The 25,038-nt window shown below is 30.6% G+C and overlaps 1 protein-coding gene across 4 annotated transcripts in view; it reads right to left on the bottom strand.

Moving 5' to 3' along the window:
- The window catches only part of LOC103574098 (E3 ubiquitin-protein ligase Rnf220), an 87,649-nt gene that overhangs the window by 56,593 nt on the left and 6,018 nt on the right, over window positions 1–25,038 (bottom strand). The window contains exon 4 of one of the 4 annotated variants that reach the window (XM_014439923.2): window positions 9,918–10,055. The exons of the other annotated variants lie outside the window; for them this stretch is intronic. Within the exon in view, the coding sequence (XP_014295409.1) occupies window positions 9,918–10,055 (138 nt within the window). The remainder of the gene's footprint in view (window positions 1–9,917; window positions 10,056–25,038) is intronic. 4 annotated transcript variants of the gene reach the window in all.

The following is a 25,038-nucleotide window of genomic DNA, read 5'->3' as shown; positions in this document are numbered from 1 at the left end:
AATTTATTCGAATTCACTCCCGATTTTTTAGTGTAATTATGAAAATTAATTTTTTTTTTTACTTATATGAATTACTTGATGTACAAACTTTTGAATTGAACACTGTTTATTTATATGAATTTAACTTTAACGACAAACGTCTGCGAAAAGGCAAAGACGGATTTCAAAAGAATTAAAAAAAAACTTGAGGAAAATTTTTTTAGGCGCGCATAAACCTCTCAGGTATCTTACTATTCATTCGAAAAAGCTCATATATTTTACATATATATACAAGACTTGAATTAATTAAAACCGTTAACTACCGGAGTAAAAAATTTGAATTATTTTTTTTTAAGTCGAAAACGTTGGATTGTAAATTACCGCGAATACTTAAAAAAAAAATTAAAATATTATTGAGGGAAAAATTTTTAGCAGATTTTATGTAAATATATACAGAAGAGAATTTAAAAAATGGGTTTTAAAAAAATTTATTGTTTGATAAAAAGTAAAATTGATTTTATTTTATATTTAATGTTTGGAAATAAAACAAAATTCAGTGATCCCGGATAAACTGGGAAAATTTAGAGTGGTAAAAAAATACATATACATAACATAAGAGTGGAGTGTAGAGGAAAAATATATACAGATATAGATATATATATATATATAATATGCAAAAGAAGTTTAAAATACGTCGAGATGCCCGGCTTAACACCCTCGTAACTCGACAAGCTGAGGAAAAGAGAGGATGAAAGACAGATTGAGGAATGGGTTTACTCAATGTCTGGTTCAAGTACCAGAAGAACGTGGAAACAGACGTACGCAACCATCTGAGAGTAAGGAGGGCAAGACGAAAATTCTTATTCATCACTTGCTATTTTCAAGTCATCTACTTCTGCATCTTTTCGTGCGCATCTTTTTAAAAAGTTTACCTGTTTATTTTTTTACTTGACATGTTTAGAAGCATTTAAATTTTTTAAAAACGACGAGTGCTATTAATTATACAGAATTTTAAATATTTTTTCAACTATATAACGCACTTGATTACCGCGAATACTCTTTAAATTTAAAAAAATGATATTCTCTATGTGATTTCAACGTTTGAAAATTAACATGGAATTTAATATTTTAATTGACGTATGCATATATTTAAAATAGATTAATAAGATAAATTTAATTAGTATTACGTAACAATTATTTAATGATTATGAATTTAATTAATTAATAAATTTTAATTAATAAAAAAAATCATTGTTGAATAATCTAAATTAATATTATTATAAGCATAATTAAATTTTGGATAAACTCATATTAAATATATAAATAAGATATAAAAAATAAATTATTTGAATTTAATTTCATTGAAATAATATAATTTAAAAATTTATATTTATATGGAATTAAATAAATGTAATATGTGGAAAAATAACTTTTGTATTTATGTTTAATGAATGATAGTTATCGTAACTTTTACTTTTTCTCATATCATACATATACATATATTATTAAATTAATTGTCGAGTGCGTGAATATAAACTCGATAAAATAACCCCATTTATTTGCATGCGATTCAACACATTTTTTATCATCATTCACCTTTTTATGTTCTTTGATACCATTGGCACAAATTATTTGTTACGATAATGTCCAATGAAAATATATATTGTTAGTAAACTTATTATATATATATAATTTTTATTTTTCTTTTCGTTTAAATAAAATAAAAATTATTTTTAAAAATTTTGATGGCCGACTTTTTAAAAATATTTTTAAAAATATTTTGTTTATGAAAAATTTTCGGCCGTAAGATTTATTATCGACGGTACAATATATTTTTAAAATATATATATATATGAATATATTTTTTTTCACAAAATTTGAAATTAATATTCAAAAAATATCGCGAAAAAATCAAAATTCTGGACAAACTGCTAAAGATACGACAAAAATGTATATAAATGATTTAATAGATAATTAAATTCTCTACAAAAAAGGTCTTATTACATTTTTTCGTATATTCAATTATTTCAATGTAATAACAACTTAAAGATAGAAAATAAATTTGAACATTATACTTGCAAATTACTTACTCCCCTGTTAATTGTTTCTATGACTGGAAAACTAACAGAGATACGTTAATAAGCCCATAAACCTTTTTTGTAGCAAATTAAATTTCCTACAATTTTTTTTCAATAAATTTTTTTTATAAAATGTATAGTTTCACGCCAAATTCTATTTGAAAATAAATTAAACTTTTTTTCTAAACATCAAATTTTCTTGAGAAGTAGTAACTTTTATTTTACTTTTGAAAAAAAACCGTTTTTATTTGACAAGTAGATGACGTAAAGTAAAAAATTAAATATATATAGTAACATATATTCATAAAAAAATATACATGTCTATAAAAACGAAAAAAAAAGTGAATAGTTTAGGTATTTTATCGTTATAAGGAATTTTCTGTTATTGTATACCGTTGGCCGATATTAAAATACCAGTGATTGATGCGTATACCGTGCACTGTTATGCCTGCGTTACTGTCATCATAGTCCAGCAATACTACAACATGAATACAGCTATTTTTCTCTTTACTTCCCTTGGTAATATTTCCCCTTGCCCCTAAAATATGATGCTTGTCATAACACGGTGATATTGCATCTTTCTACGATCATGTTTTCTACACAACAACCCCCTGAAATTTGTGTTTGTTTTCACCCTTCCTCATACTCCTCTACCTCCGTCCTCTAGCTCTGTCTATATAAGAGCCACTGGCTATTTATAACCGCGTAAATCACTTTAATCTCTATTTCTGTCATTTTTTATCCTTTTACTATCGACACTTTGATTCTTGGTATTATTTTTATTTTTATTTGCCGGGTTTGCTTGTGACGTTTAAATTGGGTTCGTAAATTCTCCATTAGATTTCTGCTGAAATGTACACTCGAGGATGCGTGTATCGTATCAATTAAAATAGATTTTCGGATATTTAGTTAGTAGCTTTTCGTCATTGACAGTCATTAAAATGTATGATAAACACACGCCAGAATAAGCTAACTAAAATACATTCCATGTATGCTTGTCAATCTCTGGTAAACCATCCAAAAGTGATGATGATACTTTATTGAGGGAAACCCACGATATATATGAATATACCTCTTTCGCAATACGGTCGTTGTTAAATTTTCAACATTCATTCCAATTGTCATTGACGGGTGAAATCAATGTCCGGTGTTTAATGTTAAGTGTTCAAAAGATCACAGAATTCAATTTGTCTATTATAGGTATCTATCTATACACTTAATTGTGTCATGTATTTCAGTACAATCCTTGTGACAGTTCACTTCCTTTTTATACTCATATATATAAATATATACAGCCCGGTAATGATAAATGATACTTTTTGTAGGGTAATATTAGTAAATTGGAATGTCATAATCAAATTTTTCCTTTAACCATTTACTCAGTTGTGTTTTCATATATATGAACAAAAATTATTAATGATGTGATAAATTTCGATCTTTAATTTAATTTTTTTTTTTTTTTTTTTTTTTTTTTTTTTTTTTTTAATATGAAAAAAAAGAAAAAAAAATTTTACTGATTCAAAATTTTTTAATAAAATTTCTTGTATCATATATGTAATAAATATATTTAATAAAGTCATTAATAATATACCGTAATAAAATATACAGCAATAAAAGCTAACGAGTTTTAAAAAAATTAATGGCAATAAATCTTGACTTGGTATAAAAAAATAAATAAAAGTAACAAAAAAAAAAAAAAAAAGTTACAGAAGAAATGTATCACAACATTCTTCATAGAAGTCATGAGTAGACGGTGAGTATGAAGTATAGTGTCGTGTATGTCGTGTGGGCAGCCGCTTTATCGCTTTAGCGTCGGATTAATAAGCCGCACGACGTGGCGAAACATTTTCTCTGAACTCTAAGTAAAATTTACTCTCTTACTCTTTCAAATAGCATGTGAATACTCAGCTGTATTAAAACACAGCACAAGAGGGACTAGTCTAATTAAATAGAGAATTAAAAGAAGAACATGGCAGTACACACGGAGAAATTTTTCTTGTTTGACATGTTATGGTGTCACAGTAAAGCCGGACCATGGTGGCCACCTGACGGAAACTGAAATAAACACATGTCAAAATTACTATGACTATAGTAATTTTTGCATGCGCTTATTCTAATTTCTGCTGGCAACCAACACACTGTGAAAAGTCGGGGGTGGATTCGGATTTTATGAAAATTCGAATTCACTCTCACTTGGAGTTCCAGAGTTTTTAAAAAGATCACTCTGAATACGGAGTAAATATGGAGCTTTTTTAACGGAGTGATTTCGGAGTACTCTGGATTTTATTTTACTCTGATTTGGAGTTTAAAAAAACAGTCAATCTCTCTGAAAATTTTTTGCAGTGCATGGTTCAGTTTTACTATAATACTTTATCATTTCAAACGACAATAATTTCTCTAAGAATAGATAAATGAGTAAATATATATAAGCATACACAGAAAAAAAAAGGTTTCTGCTGAGTCAAAAAAATTTTTTCTTGCTTTAAGAAAATTTCTGTTTTCTATTCATAAATCAAAAAATTTCTTGAGTCAAATAAAAATTTTTTGTGCCAAGAAATCTTTTCTTACTTTCTATCCAAAAAAAAAAAAAAAAAAAAAAAAAACACAAATCATCAATGTATAAGTATGATAATTATTACCCCATAATATGATAATCATCCCTATTGAAGACGGTAATAGTTATCATTTTTTTTTCAGCATGTAGGTATACCTATATAGCAAATAAACAAAATATGTGTATAAAAATATTGGTATGTTATATTACCGCGAGTAGCGTGAAACCCCTTGCCCTTGCAGCCCCCCTTGTGTTACTATTTATTTTATTTGGCTTATTCGTTTGGTTACATAGCCACGGTACAGCACGAATTGAATCTCACGAGAAGCGAGTAAGATGAAGGATATATATGTGGGTGCGAGGTACGACAGAAAATGTTTATGCGAAGCGTGTGTTATACGTGAGTCGGTAAGGGGTGGAGCGGGTGCTTTTGCGGAGACCCTTGCATGACATATGATCTTCCATATTGCTACGGTACACACACTACGTATGTTATTCTCTATCATTCTCTTTTCGTTCCCTCATACCTTGTTTGTATGTACATGTATGACCACGACCACGACCACGACAAATACCAGTATTCCACATACTCTCCACTCTCAATCTGATGTTTTGTGTGTGCTGTGCGAATTCACGGCAACTACACTTACCAACACACTTGTTCGTGGGAGTTTGGACTTACATATAGCTGGTAGTTTGTCTCACTCGTTTACGATACTTGCGTACTCGTGAACGTTTGTCATCGGGTTTACACGGCTACATAATATCTCACGGTTAGACCTCGGCTGGGGAGCCCAACAAATATTGTGTATGTTACAGGTTTCAAGATTATTACTTTTGTAACTGTTTTAAGATGTATGACTGAATTTAAATATTATGCCTTGAGTTATAAATATTTTAATAGATTAAAAGTGATATTTTTAATTTATTAGTAAAATTAATTGAAATTTTTTTGATTCAATTTGAGGGAAAGTGGAACGCGGCTGAATGCGCCGAAAATTGATGTACCTGAAGATCGGAACGTTTTTCACGGAATAAAAAAAAAACATTCGGAAAGTAAAATTCTACTGGATGACTAGATTTCTGGAATGTTTCGCGTATGCTGGTATTTCAGTCAAAAATCTTAGATGACCCCCAACTTCCGGTACTACCCCTTAAGCAGTCGAATTCATAATTTTATTAACTTTTATTGTGTGAAAAACGTTTCGATCTTCAGGTATTTTTGTAAAAATAAAATCCAAGTATTTTAAAATCTTAAAAAAATATATATAATAAGATTTCTATAGGATATAAATATAAAAAAATAGGATTCTAAAGAGGCCGGGAACTCGATAGCTCACCCTAGTGGAAAAAAAATTTATTTGACAAATTTGTAAAACTAAAAAAAAAAAAAGCTATTAAATGTAACCCAAACAACAAAACACCCAGATAGTGTTAATAAACGGCATCACCTAATCCAAGAACATAAAAGACGCGTGTAGTACATATGTACCACGCACGCGTTTGTAAACTAAATCAGTGAAAATCTCCGGAAATGGTTGCCGGAGAGAGAAAGAGAGTTTGTTGGTATACGCAAACGTTTGCGGTTTAAACTCTCTCTATCGTCGTGAAAATCTCTAAACAGCCGGCACCACCCGGACAATTCGTCAACGCTATCTCTATCTCTCGGCAGCGTCGTTCTCTCGTATACATAAACCAGCTAAAAGTAGTATTAGTACTAGCTGGGGTGTACGAGTATCAGTATTTTCGCGCGCGACACTACTCTCCCCCTCTCTCTTTTTCTACAACATCACATAACACATCCCGACCCATCCTATCCCATCTCGTCCGGTTGGATTTTAAAGAAAGTGGAAAATTTCGTGGCATGCAATCGGGCCGTACATAGATGGGCTCCGAAGAGGGTTTCAAGCTCACCGTTATCGTCGAGCTTATCAGCAAGGGCTTTAGTTGGATTGCAACGACCCAGAGCGACGTGTTACGCCCACACCACATATTCCACATACGCTTTACTTGGCTTGGGTTACAACCAATATATATATATATATATACATATACAACAACTGTTAAGGTTACGAGGTGTCGACAAATTGGTCGAGTTTCACATACGTGTCAACGTCTACATACATATATATATATATATGTATATATACGTACATGTCCCGTCATCGTCATTTTGTCATGGGTTTATTGCAATTTAACTTAACTTTAGCATATAATACTCAACAAAATCTCATACTCAACATCATATCAACTGTCGTATTACTTTTCATAAAAGACTATAACGGGATCGTTATAGATGATTGCTTACACTAGCTTTTTTTTTTCATCATACAAGTTGTTACATATTTAAGATTGTTGTGTGAAGATTTTTGTGTATAGAGACTGACTAGTTTACGACAAATACTTGAGGTATAAAATAATGTAAGAGAAACGTAAAATATTATGAGAGTGAGGGTGAGAGAAAGGACATAAGGAGTAAGTAGTGAGGGTGAGAGACTGACGAGGGAGAAGCGAATTCGTTTACTTTCTATTACTTTGTTTTATCAAGGGATGAGATCATTACCCTACCCCGTATCTTTTGCCCTTCTTTTCTTAGCTCGGTGTGTGTGTGGGTGTAGCTTCTTGCATCGTTACCTTTTGGCCGACACCCCGGCAGCGGACGTACGGCTGCCTTATTCCCGTTAGCAGAAAGAACGGCAGTGGCACTGGGTCCTTGTCGCCTTTAGCGACAGTAATTTTACTTAATTAAATTCCGTTCTTTCTGCCGCTGGTGTCCCTTGGCGTTTTGCAATTTCCTCCGTTGATCTTTAGTATGTTTCATTGCGTCAATCCTACTCCCGAGACATTGTTTGGACTTTTCATAGATAATATTCTTGGAAAAAATACTCGTCTTATCGCGGTTTTAACGGCTTTTTAAATAAATATGTTGCTTCTTTAAATTTATATTTTAACGCAATATCACTAATTCTTTTTTTTTAATAAAAAAAAAAATTTCAGTATTAAAAAAATGACATTCATATTTTTAAATAATAAATACATACATATATATCAGTAGTTAGCAATTTACTGCGCAGAAAAAAAAGTTCTCGACTGAAGTTTTTTTTTTTCTTCAAGAAAATTTTTTTTAAACCTCAATTTTCTCGAATAAAGTTGAAATTTTCTGACCAAGACAAATTCTCATGAACCTGAAGATCAGAAAATTTTTCGCGCGATGAAACGAAAAAATTTTATGTAATTTGAGTGCTTAAGGGGCTCCAGAAAATGGGGGTTGGCGAAAATTTTTGGCTGACATACTAGCATCTACGAAACATTTTTTAAATCTAGTCATCCAGTAGACATTTTACTTTTCCAAAAACATTTGTTTTCCAAAATATTTTTTTGACTCAACTTTTTTTTCTTGGGTTGTAAAAAAAAGTGACTTGGTTAAGAGTTAAATTCGCGAAAAAAAAATTATCGCGCTGGTTGGTGAGGTTGGGTTGAGAGAAAGAATAAAGAATGTAACCGAAAATATGATACTCCCTCTTTTCCTAAACACTCAACCGCGCTTTGCGATGTGGATCACTCTCTTATTACCACTTCATCTGCAATTAACATTTATCGCCGGTGGAAAAAGTAATTAAATATTCCCAAGGAAAAATATACGCAGAGATATTATGAGTCACGTTGAAAGACGACTTAGCGAGGTCCTTAACTTTGAATTAAAAGGTAAAAAGTACTTATAAAAATAAAGTACAACAGATAAATAAAAAAAATAAAATAAAAAATTAGAGTGTATGGTGATATTTTTCTTTGTTGGTAAAATGATGAGGAGTAAAGTTACTCGTATACTCATAATATACGGTAATTTTATTTAATAATGTGTATGTGAGACCCCCCTGGTAGAGAATTTTTAATGGCGAATAATATGGGTACTCTTTAATGCCCTTGCACTGACCAGTTTTGGTCTCAAGTTAGTGTCTTTCCTAGTAGTAATCTCAAGACGGCCATTTTAAGGTAATGAATGTGAGAAAAGAGAATAAAGTATATGAAAAAAACAATAATAAAAAAATATAAAAGAGGAAATTAAGAGTCTCTTTAAAGCTTTAAATTTCTTCTTAGCGGCTTGTAATCAAAATTTTGTTACTTTTTCGTAGCTAAGTTTTACGGTCCAGTGTTTTCACTCTTACTCATAATAACATTCGCAACAAAACATAATTTACTGAATAAAAAAATAATAAAATATTATTTATCATTAAGAAATTAATTTAATAAGTATTTAATTTTTTTTTTTTTTTAATATCATACATTTATTGCTGATTAAATAAATCCTCAGTTTTCGGAGATTAACCAAACTAAAACCCACTGAATAATTTATTTAAAATAAAAATAAGATACAATAAAATGAAATCAATTTAAAGAGTTTAAATTGAAATCAATAGAGATGAAAAAAATTTTTAAATAAAACCCAAGTGAGCATCAATATTCGCTGTATGAATGTTATATTTATGTGGGTGTGTTTGTTTGTTATAGAGATACAAATGAAAACAAAAGTCCACAAAATGAAATATAAAACGGTATTCGGAAATGAATAGTGATATGCGCGTGTTTTTAACGGAAAGAGAGTAAAGTATTACAGGATATTGCCAACACGTATTTTTGTTACTGTTGAGTACGAAGAGTTGGAGAACGATATGCCCGTACGTGTTATACATATACATATATATACATATATACATATATATGTATCGTGGTGATACGACTGAGTGAACGGATTGCCTATCAATTTTAACGTTTACGCTATTGCCGAAATCAAATCCTCTGACCTCTTAAAATAAAAATTAAAAAATAAAAACTTACAGCTTATTAAATATCAATAAAAAAATTTAATTAATTTTTTTTAAAATTGTTATTAAAAAAAATAAAGTAAATAAATAAATAGAAAAGTTTTATACGGACTATTGTTAAATATAAGCCGCAATTAAACGGCATCAAAAACAAATCCCGTTAACTACTGGTTCAATTAGCCGTCAACATAGTAACAAGATTATTACTCCGGAAATTGTTGTACGAATATTTAAACGCATTCACGTGAGATCGTTAAATTTATTCATTTTAATTTTTTTACGCAATACATTTAACTATTATTCTGCTTCCGATTAAATGCTACCGTCAATCTGCTCGATAATATTCAAATAAGCTTATGTTTACTGTTAATTAATAAGCGAATAATTTATGCTTGATATTAATAAAAAAATAAATATGAAGTATTAAATATATATAAATGTATATGGGTGTTATAATGATAATGAAGATGGCTGATGACCTACCTTGGTCTTGTAAAAGACAACGGGTGGTCTTGGCAGCGAGTCCCGGGGGCAGAGCGAACCTGTAGGCTGGGCCCAGTGACAGTCCTAGACCCAAACCAAGCGCCTCTGCGCCGCATCGACCCCCGAATACTGGCCCCACTAGAATCACCCACAAGATTACATCATCAGTCATCGTCATTATCATTATCATCTTTATTACACGGGTATCGACGAAGATTTTTCTTTTTTTTTTTTAGAAACATCCTCGATACCCGTCAATAAAATACACATTTTTAAATATCATATTCATATGCTTAGTATTAGTAAAATATATATATAAAAATATTTAATAATATAGAGTAATTTTCTTTTGTAGGCTTTATTATCCACTTTGCATCAATCGACAATGCATGAGTTTATTGCTTTTATTTTTTTTGCAACATCTGACACGTGCCAATTCTCCCTCACCGCGTGTCCTTTGAAGCTGACTGTTACTCTAAACTATATATAGTGTACGATGATAGGATATATCTCAATCCCCCTTTTCACTTTGCAACAAATCGATATTTATTAACATCATATTTTAACTTTTAAAGTCCTGAGCACAAGCAAAAAATAAAATTCCACTGGAAGCTATCATCCGTATTATTATCATTATATATTTATATACATATATATTATCCACGGTCTACAATGTATATATATATATCTTTATATACATAATATATAATATGCTACCGGCGGCTTAACATACTCTTCTTAAATTGCGTCTTTGAAATGCAGAGCATCGGCCGAAATGAAGAGAAAAAAAAATTTTAAAAGATATATAGTATATATATTATATAGATAAAGTTGTTAGTGTAAATATATATAGTAGAGGTAGTAGTATAAAATGATAGAAAGACCGTAGAGTTTAAGGCAAAAAAGCGCGTTGCCTTTGACTCGGTAGCTTACACGCTGATTAAGACACCCGATACAATTAGGCGGCGAAAAGAGTCTCAAAAGATCCGAGAGATCTTGCTTTAGGCTGCTTTACATTAGGCATCTCACTGGCTCATGGACACAGCACACAGTGTACCGTTTGCTAAGGTGAGTTTAAACGCAACGGGTGTCTGAATTCAGACAAGACATATATATTTTTTATCCTTCTCATTCTTAATGTTTAAGATGTACTTTTAGTTAATGTTATGTGGGTAGTATGACCATAAATTAGTCGTTTAAGTATCGAAAAATTTTTTAAATTATTTTTAAACATGTATCAGATGTAAGAATATTTATGTTCAATAAATATTTATGTATATTTATATATATACGAATTAATGAAAAGTGTTTTAATTGAAAGTCGATAGATCTTAGACTCGAAATTTACATTAATTAATTCTACAACGTGTTAAGTAGAACGAAAGCGATAAATTTAAGTGGAAACTTTCAAATCAATAATTGATTGATAATTAGCAATTAGTCATAATTAATTCAATAGTTTTTTGGAGTAGGGTAGAAGTATCGTTTTTTGCCACTTTAGGGACAGTTTTGGATACTTGAAAAATTTAAATAAAATATTTTGTAAAATACGCAATACCATAATTAATTTTTAAAATTTCTTCAGAGATACTTTTATCCCACTATTAAAATGGAAATTTTATTTTACACTTTTTCATTAATTAAAATAAAGGATTAAATGTCCAAAAATGGAACAGTGGCCACAAATGGTACCTCTATCCTATTTATCTATTTTATAAGGCTCGAAATTAGTTTATTTGTATATATGAGATGTATATATGTATTTACACAGAAAAAAAAAATTTCTTGGCGCAAAATAAATTTTTCATTATGAATTAATAAAAAAAATTTTTTACGCCAAGAAATTTTTTTTTTTTTGTGTATGTATTATATAAAATAAAATATAAGTTTGGTATAATACGTATACGAAAGAGTTTGAATCATGAAAATACATTGTGGAATTGGCCATAGAAGGCACGCGAAACCGCGGTAGCCGCGTGCGAGCAAGAGACACGAGGACTGGCAGCTGACAGTCCGCTGCAGATCCTTGCGATCTTAATCTCGGCAGTTTCTTCGCGGAAGGAGAGAAGATTCGTCTCGTCGTGTGTGTACTGCTTCGAGGATAAAAAATAAATAAAGTAAAGGAAGATACGAGAAACAAAGAAAAGAGAAAAAAAAAGTTGAGGCCAGTACAGAAAAGCTTATACGAGCGGGATTGAACGGAGATAAATGAAATAAAATAAAATAAACAAGAGTAGAAGAGAGGAATAAAATAAAAAAATATATTTAAGGAGTATGTTGAAAAAATAAAAAAGAGTTTAAAAAGAATGATAAAAAATGCGACTCTCGACGATTGAGAGAGGACGAGAATCCGTCGGACGGTGGCAGCCGAAGATTCGCTACTTGGTAAACCGACGACCGTATATATATCGAGACTTTGAATAATTCATTGAGCCGCGAGACTCGTCGACTCTTTTCTGCTCTATTCTATATGTCTTTAAGTTTAAGCCTTCCAGCGCACGCTCACTGATTTTTTCCTGGACACACCCCTTCGATAAGACCATCCGTCAGATTATTTTTTATTATTTTTATCATTACCAATTCATACATCACAATCACATGTATAAAAACCAATAATATATTCTTTATATTATATATTTTTATACATTAATTATTTTTACGTTAATTTTTATTCCAATATTTTATTCAATTCAAATTTTTAAAAAATTATTTTCCTTCAATTTTTATTGAATGTAGAGGGATAAGTTTGATGACTATAGATATTGATTATTTAATTAATTCGATTGTTATCCTCGAATAAAAAATTTCGAGTAAAATAACATTGTAATAAAATTTCTATTGTTACTGTTTCTATGAAATTTTTTATGGTAACCGCAACAATAAAAAATTTTTTACGGTTAAATTACAGGATTTAAAAATACATACAATGAGATTGAAAATGTACTTAATCATTATCTATAAAAGAATTTTTGAATTTAAAGTCAAAAAAAATATTATTCAAAGTCAAGTGCTGTACCCTCTTTCTGTCGAATTCAAATTTTTTTTTTTTTGAATGGTCAAATTTTATAATCAACTTAATAATGATTTTTTAAAAATAATTAAAACACCCATATGATTCTAAATAATTTTCTTTTTGAAATTCAAATAAATCTGAACATAATTTTCTTTAAATTTCCATAAAAAATTAATTTTTTTTCTATAATGAATTTTATGGAAATGAAAAAAATTTGTAAAAAAAAAAAAAAAACACTAAACTTTTATCAAAAATCAGTGACGGAATCGCGACTATGTGTTCCATTACGGTCACAAGAAAAAATTTTTTTTATTAAAAAAAAAAAAAAAAAAAAAAAAAAAATGATAATTACATATATATTCATAATATAAAGATGTGATGAAATAAACCTGGCAACAATGAAAGTACACATACTTGACACTATAGCTATTACGGAAATTCAGGCATTTGAGCTCATATGAGTGGCTTGGGTTGCATCCAGTTAGACGGTTCAGTACTTGCCGTGAGAGATCTTGCTATTCAATCCTCTGTACCTACTCAGATACTAAATACCAGTTTGTGGAAGTGTTACGAGACCATCACACTTGCATCCATACATCCATACATACATACATACATACACAAACTCACTCACTCACCCACAAGCATACAACCATAAATAAATATATATCTATATATATATATTTAAACACAATGCACTCATATGTCATGACATATTTAACATATTCAGCATTTACAACAACACAGTACTGTAAACAATATGGAAAAGAGCAAATGATAATAGTTTTAGCTTATATTACCCCCGCGAGCAAATAATTCAAGTTTGCGGTGATACATTTCAAAAACAAATAGTTGACCATATCCCCAGTCAATATTAGTTGTCATATTCAAGTTAAATTATCATTGTAGATTTACAAACATCAAGAACCTAAATTATCAATCAATAACTTAAATATACGTTATACATATATATATATAAAACAAATAATTAATCTAGATTACCATAAATTATTGAAATAATAATTTACGATATTGAATATCGCGGTTAGAATTTTTTCATTTAAATAAACTTAGTAGTATTTATAACAATAATAATTATTGTAATACTGTAAAAAATTTTCGGAGTGAAGGCGAAGTGGATGTTTTTTTATTTAATTAATTCTTTCGGAGTGAATTTCACTCCAAGGAGAGTTTAGGAAAATATTAATTATTAAAAAAATTACTAATACATAGTGAGCTAAGGTCTAATTTTTTGACATTGATATTGAATATGGAAATAATTACGAGCTCCCTTTCCATATATTCCCGCGAAATTATTATTAAAAATTATAAGCAGCTGATAATAAAACTTTGACAAATATAATTACACTGAGTCACAAACTGTCGGATGACATACCACGAAACATTTCATATTGTACCGAAGTATAAAATATTCCCATAAAAACTATCTCACTATAGCTATTCAATAATTTAATATTTTCACTATACATTATATATATGAAATTATATTTTAGTGAGTTACTAAAACTTTTTATAAATTAAAAACATAATGTTTTAAGCTTAATTATTAATATCTGAGTGAATTATTTATTGAAGCAATTATGTTTCTAATTACCAGCTGTTTCTATTAAATATTAATTTATTTAAGTATTAAAACTCCAGACCGAATGCGGATTTAAATAAAAAATCCTTATTCACTCCGAATTTTTTACAGTGTAATAATCGTTAAGTTATAAAACAAAATAAATATTTTTTATCTCAAAGAATTGTCGAACGCATTGGCAAAATTAGGGCGATCAAGTGCCAAAGTATTCTCAGGCCGTTCGAGTTTCATGGTGGTTGATATTTCATACAGACTATGTAATATGTGATGGGTATATAACGGATTATATAGCCATCATCGGGTTAGGTCTCTGTTGTACCTTTGCCTTCATTGTAAATATATAACCTATAGATCACCAACAAACTTAACCAACATAGTCCCGATGAGTATATATCCTTACATTACCCTTGAACGCCGAGTGCGGTTTCGCGTCCTGTCCGGGCGATAGCCCTTCCGATCATCGGGGCTTCCCTCGATTCTCTCCTCTACACCATGCATGCATAATACTTTTTTTTTTCTTTTCTACTTTAATTCTTATTGTTTTTTTTCTGAACGCGACTTCGTGATCGGAATGCGCGCGAATAATGTGAAGATTGTTGTTATGTTCCTTGTTGTTGCTGGTTTTTAAAGTAAGTGTTGTATGTTTGAAGTACAATGAAGTTAAGGAACAATAATAATTATAATAACAATAATGATGACGATAAAAAATTTCAATTCTTCTGTTTTATTTTTGAAAGTAAACTTCCCTCTATCGAACATTCCGTGGCAAACGATTAAGACTTTAACTGCACGATAGAATGCGACGGTTCTTGCCGTCCAATGAATGTCCTCATTGTCTAAAGAGCGTGAGAAAAGTCGACACATATAAGACGTGTTCAATACAACACGTAAATTCGATGTAATTAAAGCAATATTTTACGACAAACACTTGGGTGACTTGTATTAGAGATACTGGAATACTGAAATACTGCATTTATATACATAATTATATGTTGCGAGAGAAGAGAGATAATGAAAGATAGAAATATCTATGTATATGTATATGTATATGTATAGAGATAGGCAGAAGTGCCCGCACAATTGTACGAAAACAAATCGAACGAGTAGGGCGCGGATGCAGTGGTTGGAAGCTTACCAGTGATATCCAACCAGTCATCGAGACTTACTACGTTTATACGTGGGGATTACATCGGTATTACCAGAGGACAAACCCGCTTTCGTTATGTGGGATTCACGATAAGCTGGGTGAACAAGTTTACCCTTAAAAAAAATATAAAATAAAAAATATAAAAAATAAATAAATAAAAAATATTTAGAAATCGCGTTACCGATCAATCTTATTATTTTTCCTACTATTTTATTTGATAACCGACGGCTTTCAATATTTTTTTTTTTTTTTTTTTTTTTTTTTTTTTTACATGGAAAGAAAATTAAAATGTAAAAAAATTTTTTTTTTAAGGTCTTGTTAAAAAAATGAGTATCAATGTAGCAGACATGAGACAGTTTATAAATTTTAAATAAATAAATTAATTAATTAAAAGAATGAAATTTAAAAAAAGCGCGTACTGATTTTTCATTAATCTAAAAACACATTTTTTAATTTTTATTTCACTTACATTTTATTTAGTTATTCAAAAATTTTTAAAAATTGACGACTGTCAGCTACATTCACTTTAAAAAAATAATTTAATAACTTAATTTATTAATAAGAAAATTTATGATACTGAAGTTAACCGACGTCTAATAATTTTTGAATTTTTCTAAAAACGATAAATTATGAAAAAAAAAAATATTTAAAAAATTACACCTATAGCTTTTGTAATTTTCTACATGTGCATATTATTATTATTTTTTTTTTTAATTAAATATTAAAAAAAAAAATCCGAAACTTATTAATGGTCTGCTTACAGGATCATAGAAATTCATATTCATTGTGAAAGTCAAGTGACATTCATAATTTGATAATTCTCATAAATATATATAAGAATTTTATTTTTTATCACATGAATTTTTTCAGTTCATAAGAAGATATACATTTTGATAGACGTTAGACATATATATTAAATTAAGAGCTATTTCAACCGTTCTTTAATGAGAGAACCATTTATATAATGAACAAAATTGGAGTACGATTAGCGAATTTAAATTGTTGGATATATGAAATATAAAATAATGAAATAAAAAAAAAGTATTGAGCTAATTTAAAAAATATAAAAGTATAAATACAAAAATACTCTTTGATTTGATACCAACGAATGGAATGAAAGAGAAACGCATTGAATTCAAAGATAAAATAAAATTAAAATGTATATAAATTCAATTGGAGAAGACTAAATGTTATAGCAAAACATATATCGATAAACGTGTGGACGTCTTTTTGGGGTCGAACGAGGAGCTAAGCACCCAACCAGACTACTTAAATCTTGTTCATCCCCTACAGCTATACAACTAGTACGCAACGGAATTTTTACGTCGAGATTTTTTTCGCTTCTCTACTTCTGGCTCTTTGCTACTGTCCTTCTTACTCAACTAACGAGCCTTCCGTTGAATACTTTAGTGCAGGGGTGGTCTCATCCCTCGGTCTTTTTCACCCCCGCACTTCTGCTATCCCGACCACTCCTACCACCTCCACTACAGACTCCCGAGTCTAGAGCACGGATCTCTTTTCCCTGTAATTAATTTGAGAAACCGCTTTCAATCCGGCTACTCACCATCTTCAAGCTTTTTTATTCACAAATGACCCCTTTATCTTGCTCACACTTATATTTATATACATATATACCTAAAAAAAAAATATATAATACACCTTATCCCTTATACCTCATATCATCCCCTTGACACACGGCTATTTTTTACGACAGTTGTAAGACAAGAAAAAAAAAAGAATAAGACGAAGAAAATACCCGAGACAAGGGTGTAGGTAATCCAAGATTTATTTGGCAATTTCACTTGAAGGTTAATATACGCAATTCAACAAATATTTTAACAAGAATTTTTACAATCGATCTTTAAATAAAATTTATCGATGTGAATCTTGTTTTGCCCATAATTTTAATTTTTTATCTTTAACCGCATAATTGATGGGCGTAATTAAACTCAAGGTAATTAATAATCATTTAATAGCCCGATAAAATATTTTAAACGGCGATAAAGCTACAAAGTATCAAAGCATCAAACAAATAAAAGTTTCATGTTAAAATTTTGTTTTAGTGCTTGAGAAAAAGATAAAAAAAGTGAGCAAGTGAATCGTGGAACGTAAAAATTTGAAATAGTAAAATGAGAAGGAGAATAAAAGTAACGAGAGAGGGTAAGAGGTGGAGAATTTCGAAATGCATTATTCATGGGCTGTGAGAAGATACGATATGATCCAATATGTGGCCCAAGTGTGCTCGACCCCTACAAGAAGTTACATTTTCTTGCTCTACTCTCTACAACAACTTGCTCTCTCACTTTACGCCCTAAGCTGCTGAAAATTGACGCTAGAATTTTCTCGTAATTTAGGATATCTGCAGCCTATCTCTTCCTATATATATACCGTAGGGAAAACGATTTACCTCATACTTTATAGTTAATACTCAGCCGTTTATACGTTAAATTTATATTTTTATTCCCAATGAAAAATAAATAAAAATTTAAATTTATAAATAATAAAAATTATTATTTTAAAAATAATAATAATAAATAAAAAAAAAAAAAGCTAAAGCGTTTTATATGTTATGTCTTTTGTAGTGTGGAGTGAGTGCCAAAGAGAGGCGATCGAGGTGGACGGACCAGCAGAAAAGCAACGCACCATATTAACACACAATGAGATACTTTTGTTTTTACATTTCACCCTCTATCTCGCTTATATTCGGCTTTTTAAACTTCTTATATACACGATTCGAACGTGAACTTGTTCTCTGGCTGAATCTTTTCTTACCTACCGGGTGATCTATTCACTTTTAATCTCCAATTATTTTTAAATTTATAATATTCATTATTTTTATTTTTTATCCAAACTGTTTTGTTTTTATTTATCATCAAAATTTTTTCCTTTTATTCTTAATAAAACGGTTAAAATTTTTTATTGGAGTAAGTGAGTATTTGTATAGAGAATATGAATTTTTTTAAACACCCTGTTTGTAAGCGAGAAATTCTTAGCGCGAATAAAGAGACTCTAACAAGTCACGTGTGTGCATCTTTCTTATTCGTAATTCTATACAGTTTAACTCTGGTCCATTGTGTGCGGATTTCGTTGATAAATTACCGAATAATTGTCAAATGTGAGAAAATAAAAAAATAATATATATATGTATATATATACGATTTAAAAATAAAAATATAAAATTGACAAATAAAAGTTAAGAGTCAAAAAAAAGTACGAAAATAAATAAATAAAAATAGTGACAAAATAAATTTCACTTTTAATTAATTGATAATAATTTACCAGTGTCATATATATTTAAATTAAAAAAACTAATCATTAATTAAAATGGAATATAAAAACATAAAAATAAATAAATTTGAGTAAAAATAAACGTGTGGGGCATTTAAAATTAAAGAAACACAAAGACACTGACGAAAACTCTAGGGATAATTTATCGATTTAGAAGGAGGAACCTAGACATATATAAATATATATGTATATAAAGAGTAAGAAAAAAAAAATAAACTCTAATCAACGATTTAATCCCGTACAACGTTTGAGTAAATTTATTTTTCCGCTGGCTCGTGACCAGTTCACGGTGACGACGTCGACGTGGTGGTAAAATTGTTGAAGCGAAACACTACACTACCAACGAGATTAAAAATGGCCTAATTGGTTAATTGTGTTAGCACGATCGTGTCAAAGAGCTCTCTTATATTAGTAGTCAAGAGACGAATTAAAAGGAACGGGTAAAAAAAATAAATTAATTAAAAATTAGATAAACACGAACAGAAATGTCCGATTTTTTCCTGCCACCATAAATGACACTTTGAGAATTATAAATCAACAGATTTTACTCACTACTCATGTAATATAACTTTTTTTAATTAAAAAAAAAAAAAAAAATTATTAATGTAAATTTAAAAAAAAAAAAAACAAATTTATTTATAATCACTTCCGGAAACTATTGGTTAAAATATATATATATATAGATTAGAGTAAATACCAGTGTATAGAAACGATCAGAAGACAGTGATAAACGTTTTTAGTTCCAGTGATTTCAGTTAATTGTCACTGGGGCCATTTTTCACTCAACTATATAGAAGAAAAAGAGAATAAGAGACAAGTAGAAACTAAAATGCGTTGGCGTTTATACAAGACATTGGTACGATTGGTGTGTGCGGGTCTTTACCACTCGTAAATATCTTGTAGGGTGTCGTACAAGCGAAAGGGCTAAAGGTTGAGATGTCTTACTTGAAGGCTTAAGACACGACGACTTTCCAAAGGGAGAAAAAGGGTCTACTACAACTACTACTGCTTCTACTACTATTTCTTCTTCTTCTTCTTCTTCTACTTTTACTTCGGCCGTATTACTACTACTATATTTCTTCTTTGTGTTCTTATTTTTCTTTAGTAAATAGCCCTGAGTGTAATGACATCCGGGATGAGAGAAAGATTTTGAGCTTCCCACTACTCTGATGCCGGATTACTGAGGAGTTATCACCGTATAGAAGTAACAAGCTATTGTATATTACCCGGCCATATCAAATGTAACAATAAGCTTCCGCAATTCTATACCTGATATTATTTTTTATATTTATTTACTTTTTTTCTGAGGTCATTTATTAAATTGGGATTAATATTTTTACTGTATTTATTGTTAGAGGATAAATGACTTTCTGTCGGCCCTTAAGTACTACCCTATGCCTAATAAAATACGACTGGCCAAGTACGTAAGAGGGATTAATACTACTGTCCTCTATGCGGAGAAAAATTGACTTAAAAAATGTACAAATTTTGATTATGGTGTCAACTGAACTTGAAACAGGAAATTGAGAATGATACTAAAGTTAACCGATGTCTAAAAAATTTTTTTTTTGATTATGATAAATTATGAAGAAAAAAAATATTTCGAAAAATTGTACCAATAGTTTTTTTAATTGTCTACATGTGCATTTTAGTTTTTTTTTGTTATTTATTTGTGGAAAAAAAATCAAAAACTTTTTAATTCTCTAACTTCAGGATCATAAATTGAGATGATCCTGAAATTAGCAATTTTCGGATTTTTTTTTTCAACAATTTAATTAAAAAAAAAAAAAACTAAAAATACGCACATGTAGAAAATTAAAAAAACTATAAGTGCAATTTTCTGAAATATTTTTTTTTTATAATTTATCGTTTCTAAAAAAATCCAAAAATTATTAGACCTCGGCTAACTTTAGTATCATAAGTTGAGCCATCAAACAATTACGATGCAGCAGGCTCACAATAATAATTATAGTGTAACACAATAATTTTTTGACGACTCAATTTCCCGTTTACAGTTTGCTCGACAGCCTAAATCAAATCAATACTTGAATATAATTAATAATAAAAATTAAAAAAAAACATCTAGATAATATCAGCTTTGAATCCTGCAGATTAACCGATGAGGTGTGAAAATGCCATCACAAAATCCAAACAGGCGTTTAGAGAATTTCCTGACTAGCAACCGCAGTTATTATGAACGAACATTTCGCGCGTTAACCTGCGCGTGGTCACGCTCCACATCAGCTGATGGTGACAGTTCAATTCGAACTTTAGTGTTCGGCGGTCAGAAATGTTAGCCGCAAAACCACACGCGTGATTTCTGTCTATCGCTTTCTCCTCTTCATCGCCCGAGAGTTTCATCATCACTTATAATAATTTTACATCGTCATTTACTCAACAACCCCCTTAATTCCCTATCCTTCATTCCCTACACCCTTTTCCATTTTACCAGAAACCATAAACTCATTTTAATTTTATAATTATGACAACTATAGTAATCAACTCATTTGACGAACAATCGAAAATAGACAATGGAAACAAATACCAGAACTTTAATCAATTTTATTTCACTCACATATATATAATAGTCACCCCAAGAAAATTTTCGTTTTTAATTCGTAATGCAAAAAATTTCTTAGGGCAAGTAAAAATTTTTTGCGTCCAGAAATCTAATTTTTCTATGTAAAGAAATATCATAACATCCATATAAAGTAGAAGTACCATTTATGGCCACTGTTCTATTTTTGGACATTTGATACTTTATTCAATTAATAAAAAAAATTAAAAATAAAACGACCATTTGAATAGTAGGATAGAAGTATCTTTTAAAAATAAAAAAAATTAAATAATGTCATTGCGTCTTTTACAAACTATTTTATTTAAATTTTCCAAGTGTCCAAAACTGGTCCCAAAGTGGCCAAGAACAGTACCTCTACCCTACAGAGAGTGATATATATTTCGATTTAGTTGCTTTAATACGTTCAGCACGTTTTCGTGACAATTGCACACATATATGCGCACATTTGCCGCGTGAAGCCGCGGACAGTCCTCTTGGCAGATTTACCAATTTACCCACAAGCGTTATATGTACGTAGGTTAGCTACCGTGGATGACAATGAGCAGAACGTACAATGTAGAATGAATTAAAGTGAAACAGCAAGTGCGTGGCAGAGAAAGGAGATTCGTCTCTTGATTTAGGGGGTTGAGAACCAAACGGCGACGGGGTAGATGGAAGGAGTAGTTGAGCAATCACCAGCTAGTAGTGCAAGAGTAGAGGCTAGATGTGCGGCCTGCTGATGTGCGGTTGAAGAGATTAATATGCGCGTGAGGCGCACACCGTCCGTTTACCGGCACTTCCTCTCGACGCTAACCTGCAACACCTAACTCACTCTACCACCCACACTACCACGCTGTCTCTATCTTTCTCTTCTCCCTTTTCGTCGTTTACCCTCTACTCCACTCGCTTGGATACATACAACTCCACTCTCTACTCCTATACTGTTCACTTTGCTTCGCGATTGCCCATTCCATATTTAGTTTAACTGGCCCGCCAGGGCGCATTCCCATTTCTGCCTCCCTTGCCCGCGTGACCATTTAGTAATTTCTGTCACGAGTCAAGCCGTCCGTTTACTATAAAACCAAATATGTATGTATGTATTATGTAAACATATATAGAAACAGTTTACATTCACATGGACAATACAAAATACCACTGGGTGACGGAACCAGCGAACGCAATTAAAAAAAAAAAAAATTTTCCATACATCTTTGGTGAACAAGTTTTTTGTTGCAAATAGATTTTTTTGTCCAGGAATTTTTTATCTTCTGCTCTTTGGCTAGTTCACTTGCTCGTAATATTGGCAAAGTGTCGGAACACTTGCTGTCTAGTAGTGTTACACATAAATGACTTTTAGTAAAAAGATAAAAAAAATAATAGAGAAAGAGGAAGAGAGAGAGAGGAATGAGGAGGACTCCTCCCTAGTCCTCATCACCACGCCCCGACGTCTACAGTCGTGAGAGTTTCCGCGGTTTAGTGGAGGGGTTTTAGCCTTTGAAGGATAAAATACACGGATGAAAGTGCAGTATTAAGAGAGACAGAGAAATAACTACCCCTGGGTGAGTGGGTGGTAAAGTTCAATGCTCAATTTCTAGGAGGCGGAGCTTCTATTTCTAGACTTATATACAGATACATATATGTTATATAGATACGATACTCTCTCTCTGAACGGGTTTTGTTCCTCGAGAATTGAGTACTACCGTTTGATTGTATTGCGAAGGAATTATGCTGACATGCGAGTGTCGATTTTTGATATTTCAAAATGATATATATGAGAAGTATATGTAGAGATGTATAAAGGATTTGAGAAAGATCAAAAGCTGTTGGTTGGTACAAGTTTGTCTAGGAATCAAAGGGGTTAGCAGTGTCTTAAGACAATGTTCGTACTTGCGCGAAACGCCTGCTCCGCCCAGGAATCTTCTTCATACCAAAGTAATATATAGAGGAGGAGAACCGACGCGGACGCGGTCTTTATTCTTGCGCAGTAGAAAAATTTATCAACTTATATATACCCGACAATTTATATAAATTTATGTTACTGAAAATTTAAATACCGTTTTGCTTAATTTTGCAGCCTGATATATATTTTTTAAAAATTATTTAAATATTTTTAATTATAATATTAATATGAATGATCAGGGACAAAAATTATAATATAACTTTGGTAAACTAAATATGAGATAAAAAAAAAATGGATAAAAGATGAAAGAAAAAGATGGAAATATTTGATGTGTGTAATTCAATAATTTCATTCCGTTTGTGATGGCGGTAATTTGAACGGTAGCTCGTTACTGTCTGAACATATAATGAGTCTCGCATTACCTGTCCTTTTAAAATTTAAATCTAATGCACGAGTGAAAATAAAAAACAAAAAGTTTAACGAAAAAAATTAAAATAATAAAATAAATATAAAGATTCATAAAACATATGTCACATGAAGAATAATGAGTTATCAAAAAAGTTGTATATAAATAGGATAATTTATTTTTTTTTTTTTGTTTTTTAGGGATAAAATATAAATGACAAATGATCTATTGATCGATTCTATTTGTAACACAAGAGACAAAAAGAATAAGAGAAATCAAATGAAGCACGAACAGAATAGAAGGACTAGACGAGACGAGGGTGAGAAATTGATGCCCGAATGCACGTACGTAGGTACGTACATCTGAATCTGAAACGTGGAACAACGACCCTACATAACAGTAGTAGTACGTACCATACGTACATACCATTCGTTGTACGTATCTGTCATGTTGTAGAAAAGCACTTAGCCTCATTTGTATTCTTAGAGCGAAAATATTCCGTCCAGCGCGTCCTCCTCGATTTACCATAACGCACCACGAAATTATTCAATAATCAAATAAAAAATTTTTATTATCATTATTAGATGGACAAAAACGGATCTCAAAATTTAGTTATAATTACTGGGTGAAAAGTAATGGGTCCAATAGATTTTGCTTTTGGCATAAGTAAAAATTACTATTTCACGGAAAAAGTGTAGTTGTTACAAAAACAACAGCAGCTGTAGTTGAGATTACTACAAGTTGGAGTAAAGAAATGCAAACTCCAACTTCCAACGGAATAACCTCAACCACATGTGTGGTAAAGTCAGTACTATTTATGTAGTATCCTGTACTACATATTGGAGTACTCGCTACTACAAATGTTTTACTACAATATTGTGGTAAGAACTACAATTTTTTTTACTTATGGATCCATAAGTACATTGTAAATTATTGGAAGTGATTACGAATTTTATTTCAATCCGAATTCAGTCTGACACAAAGTTTCGGAGTTTGAAAAAAAATCACTTCGCATATGGAGTAAATAGGGAGTTTGTTTTTTCAGAGTGATCTGGATTTTATTTAAACTCGCATTAACTCCGATTTAGAGTTTTAATATTAAATAAACTTCCTTGTGAAGTGAATTTTACTCCGACCCGGAATTTCAATAATAGAACTAACTCTCCTTCGGAGTGAATTTCACTCCGAGATCAAATCCATCCAGTCA

Source organism: Microplitis demolitor, chromosome 7, assembly GCF_026212275.2.
Source record: "Microplitis demolitor isolate Queensland-Clemson2020A chromosome 7, iyMicDemo2.1a, whole genome shotgun sequence".
Taxonomy (NCBI): domain Eukaryota; kingdom Metazoa; phylum Arthropoda; class Insecta; order Hymenoptera; family Braconidae; genus Microplitis; species Microplitis demolitor.
Note: the sequence above shows the minus strand (reverse complement) of the source record. Positions and strands in the feature narration are given on the sequence as shown.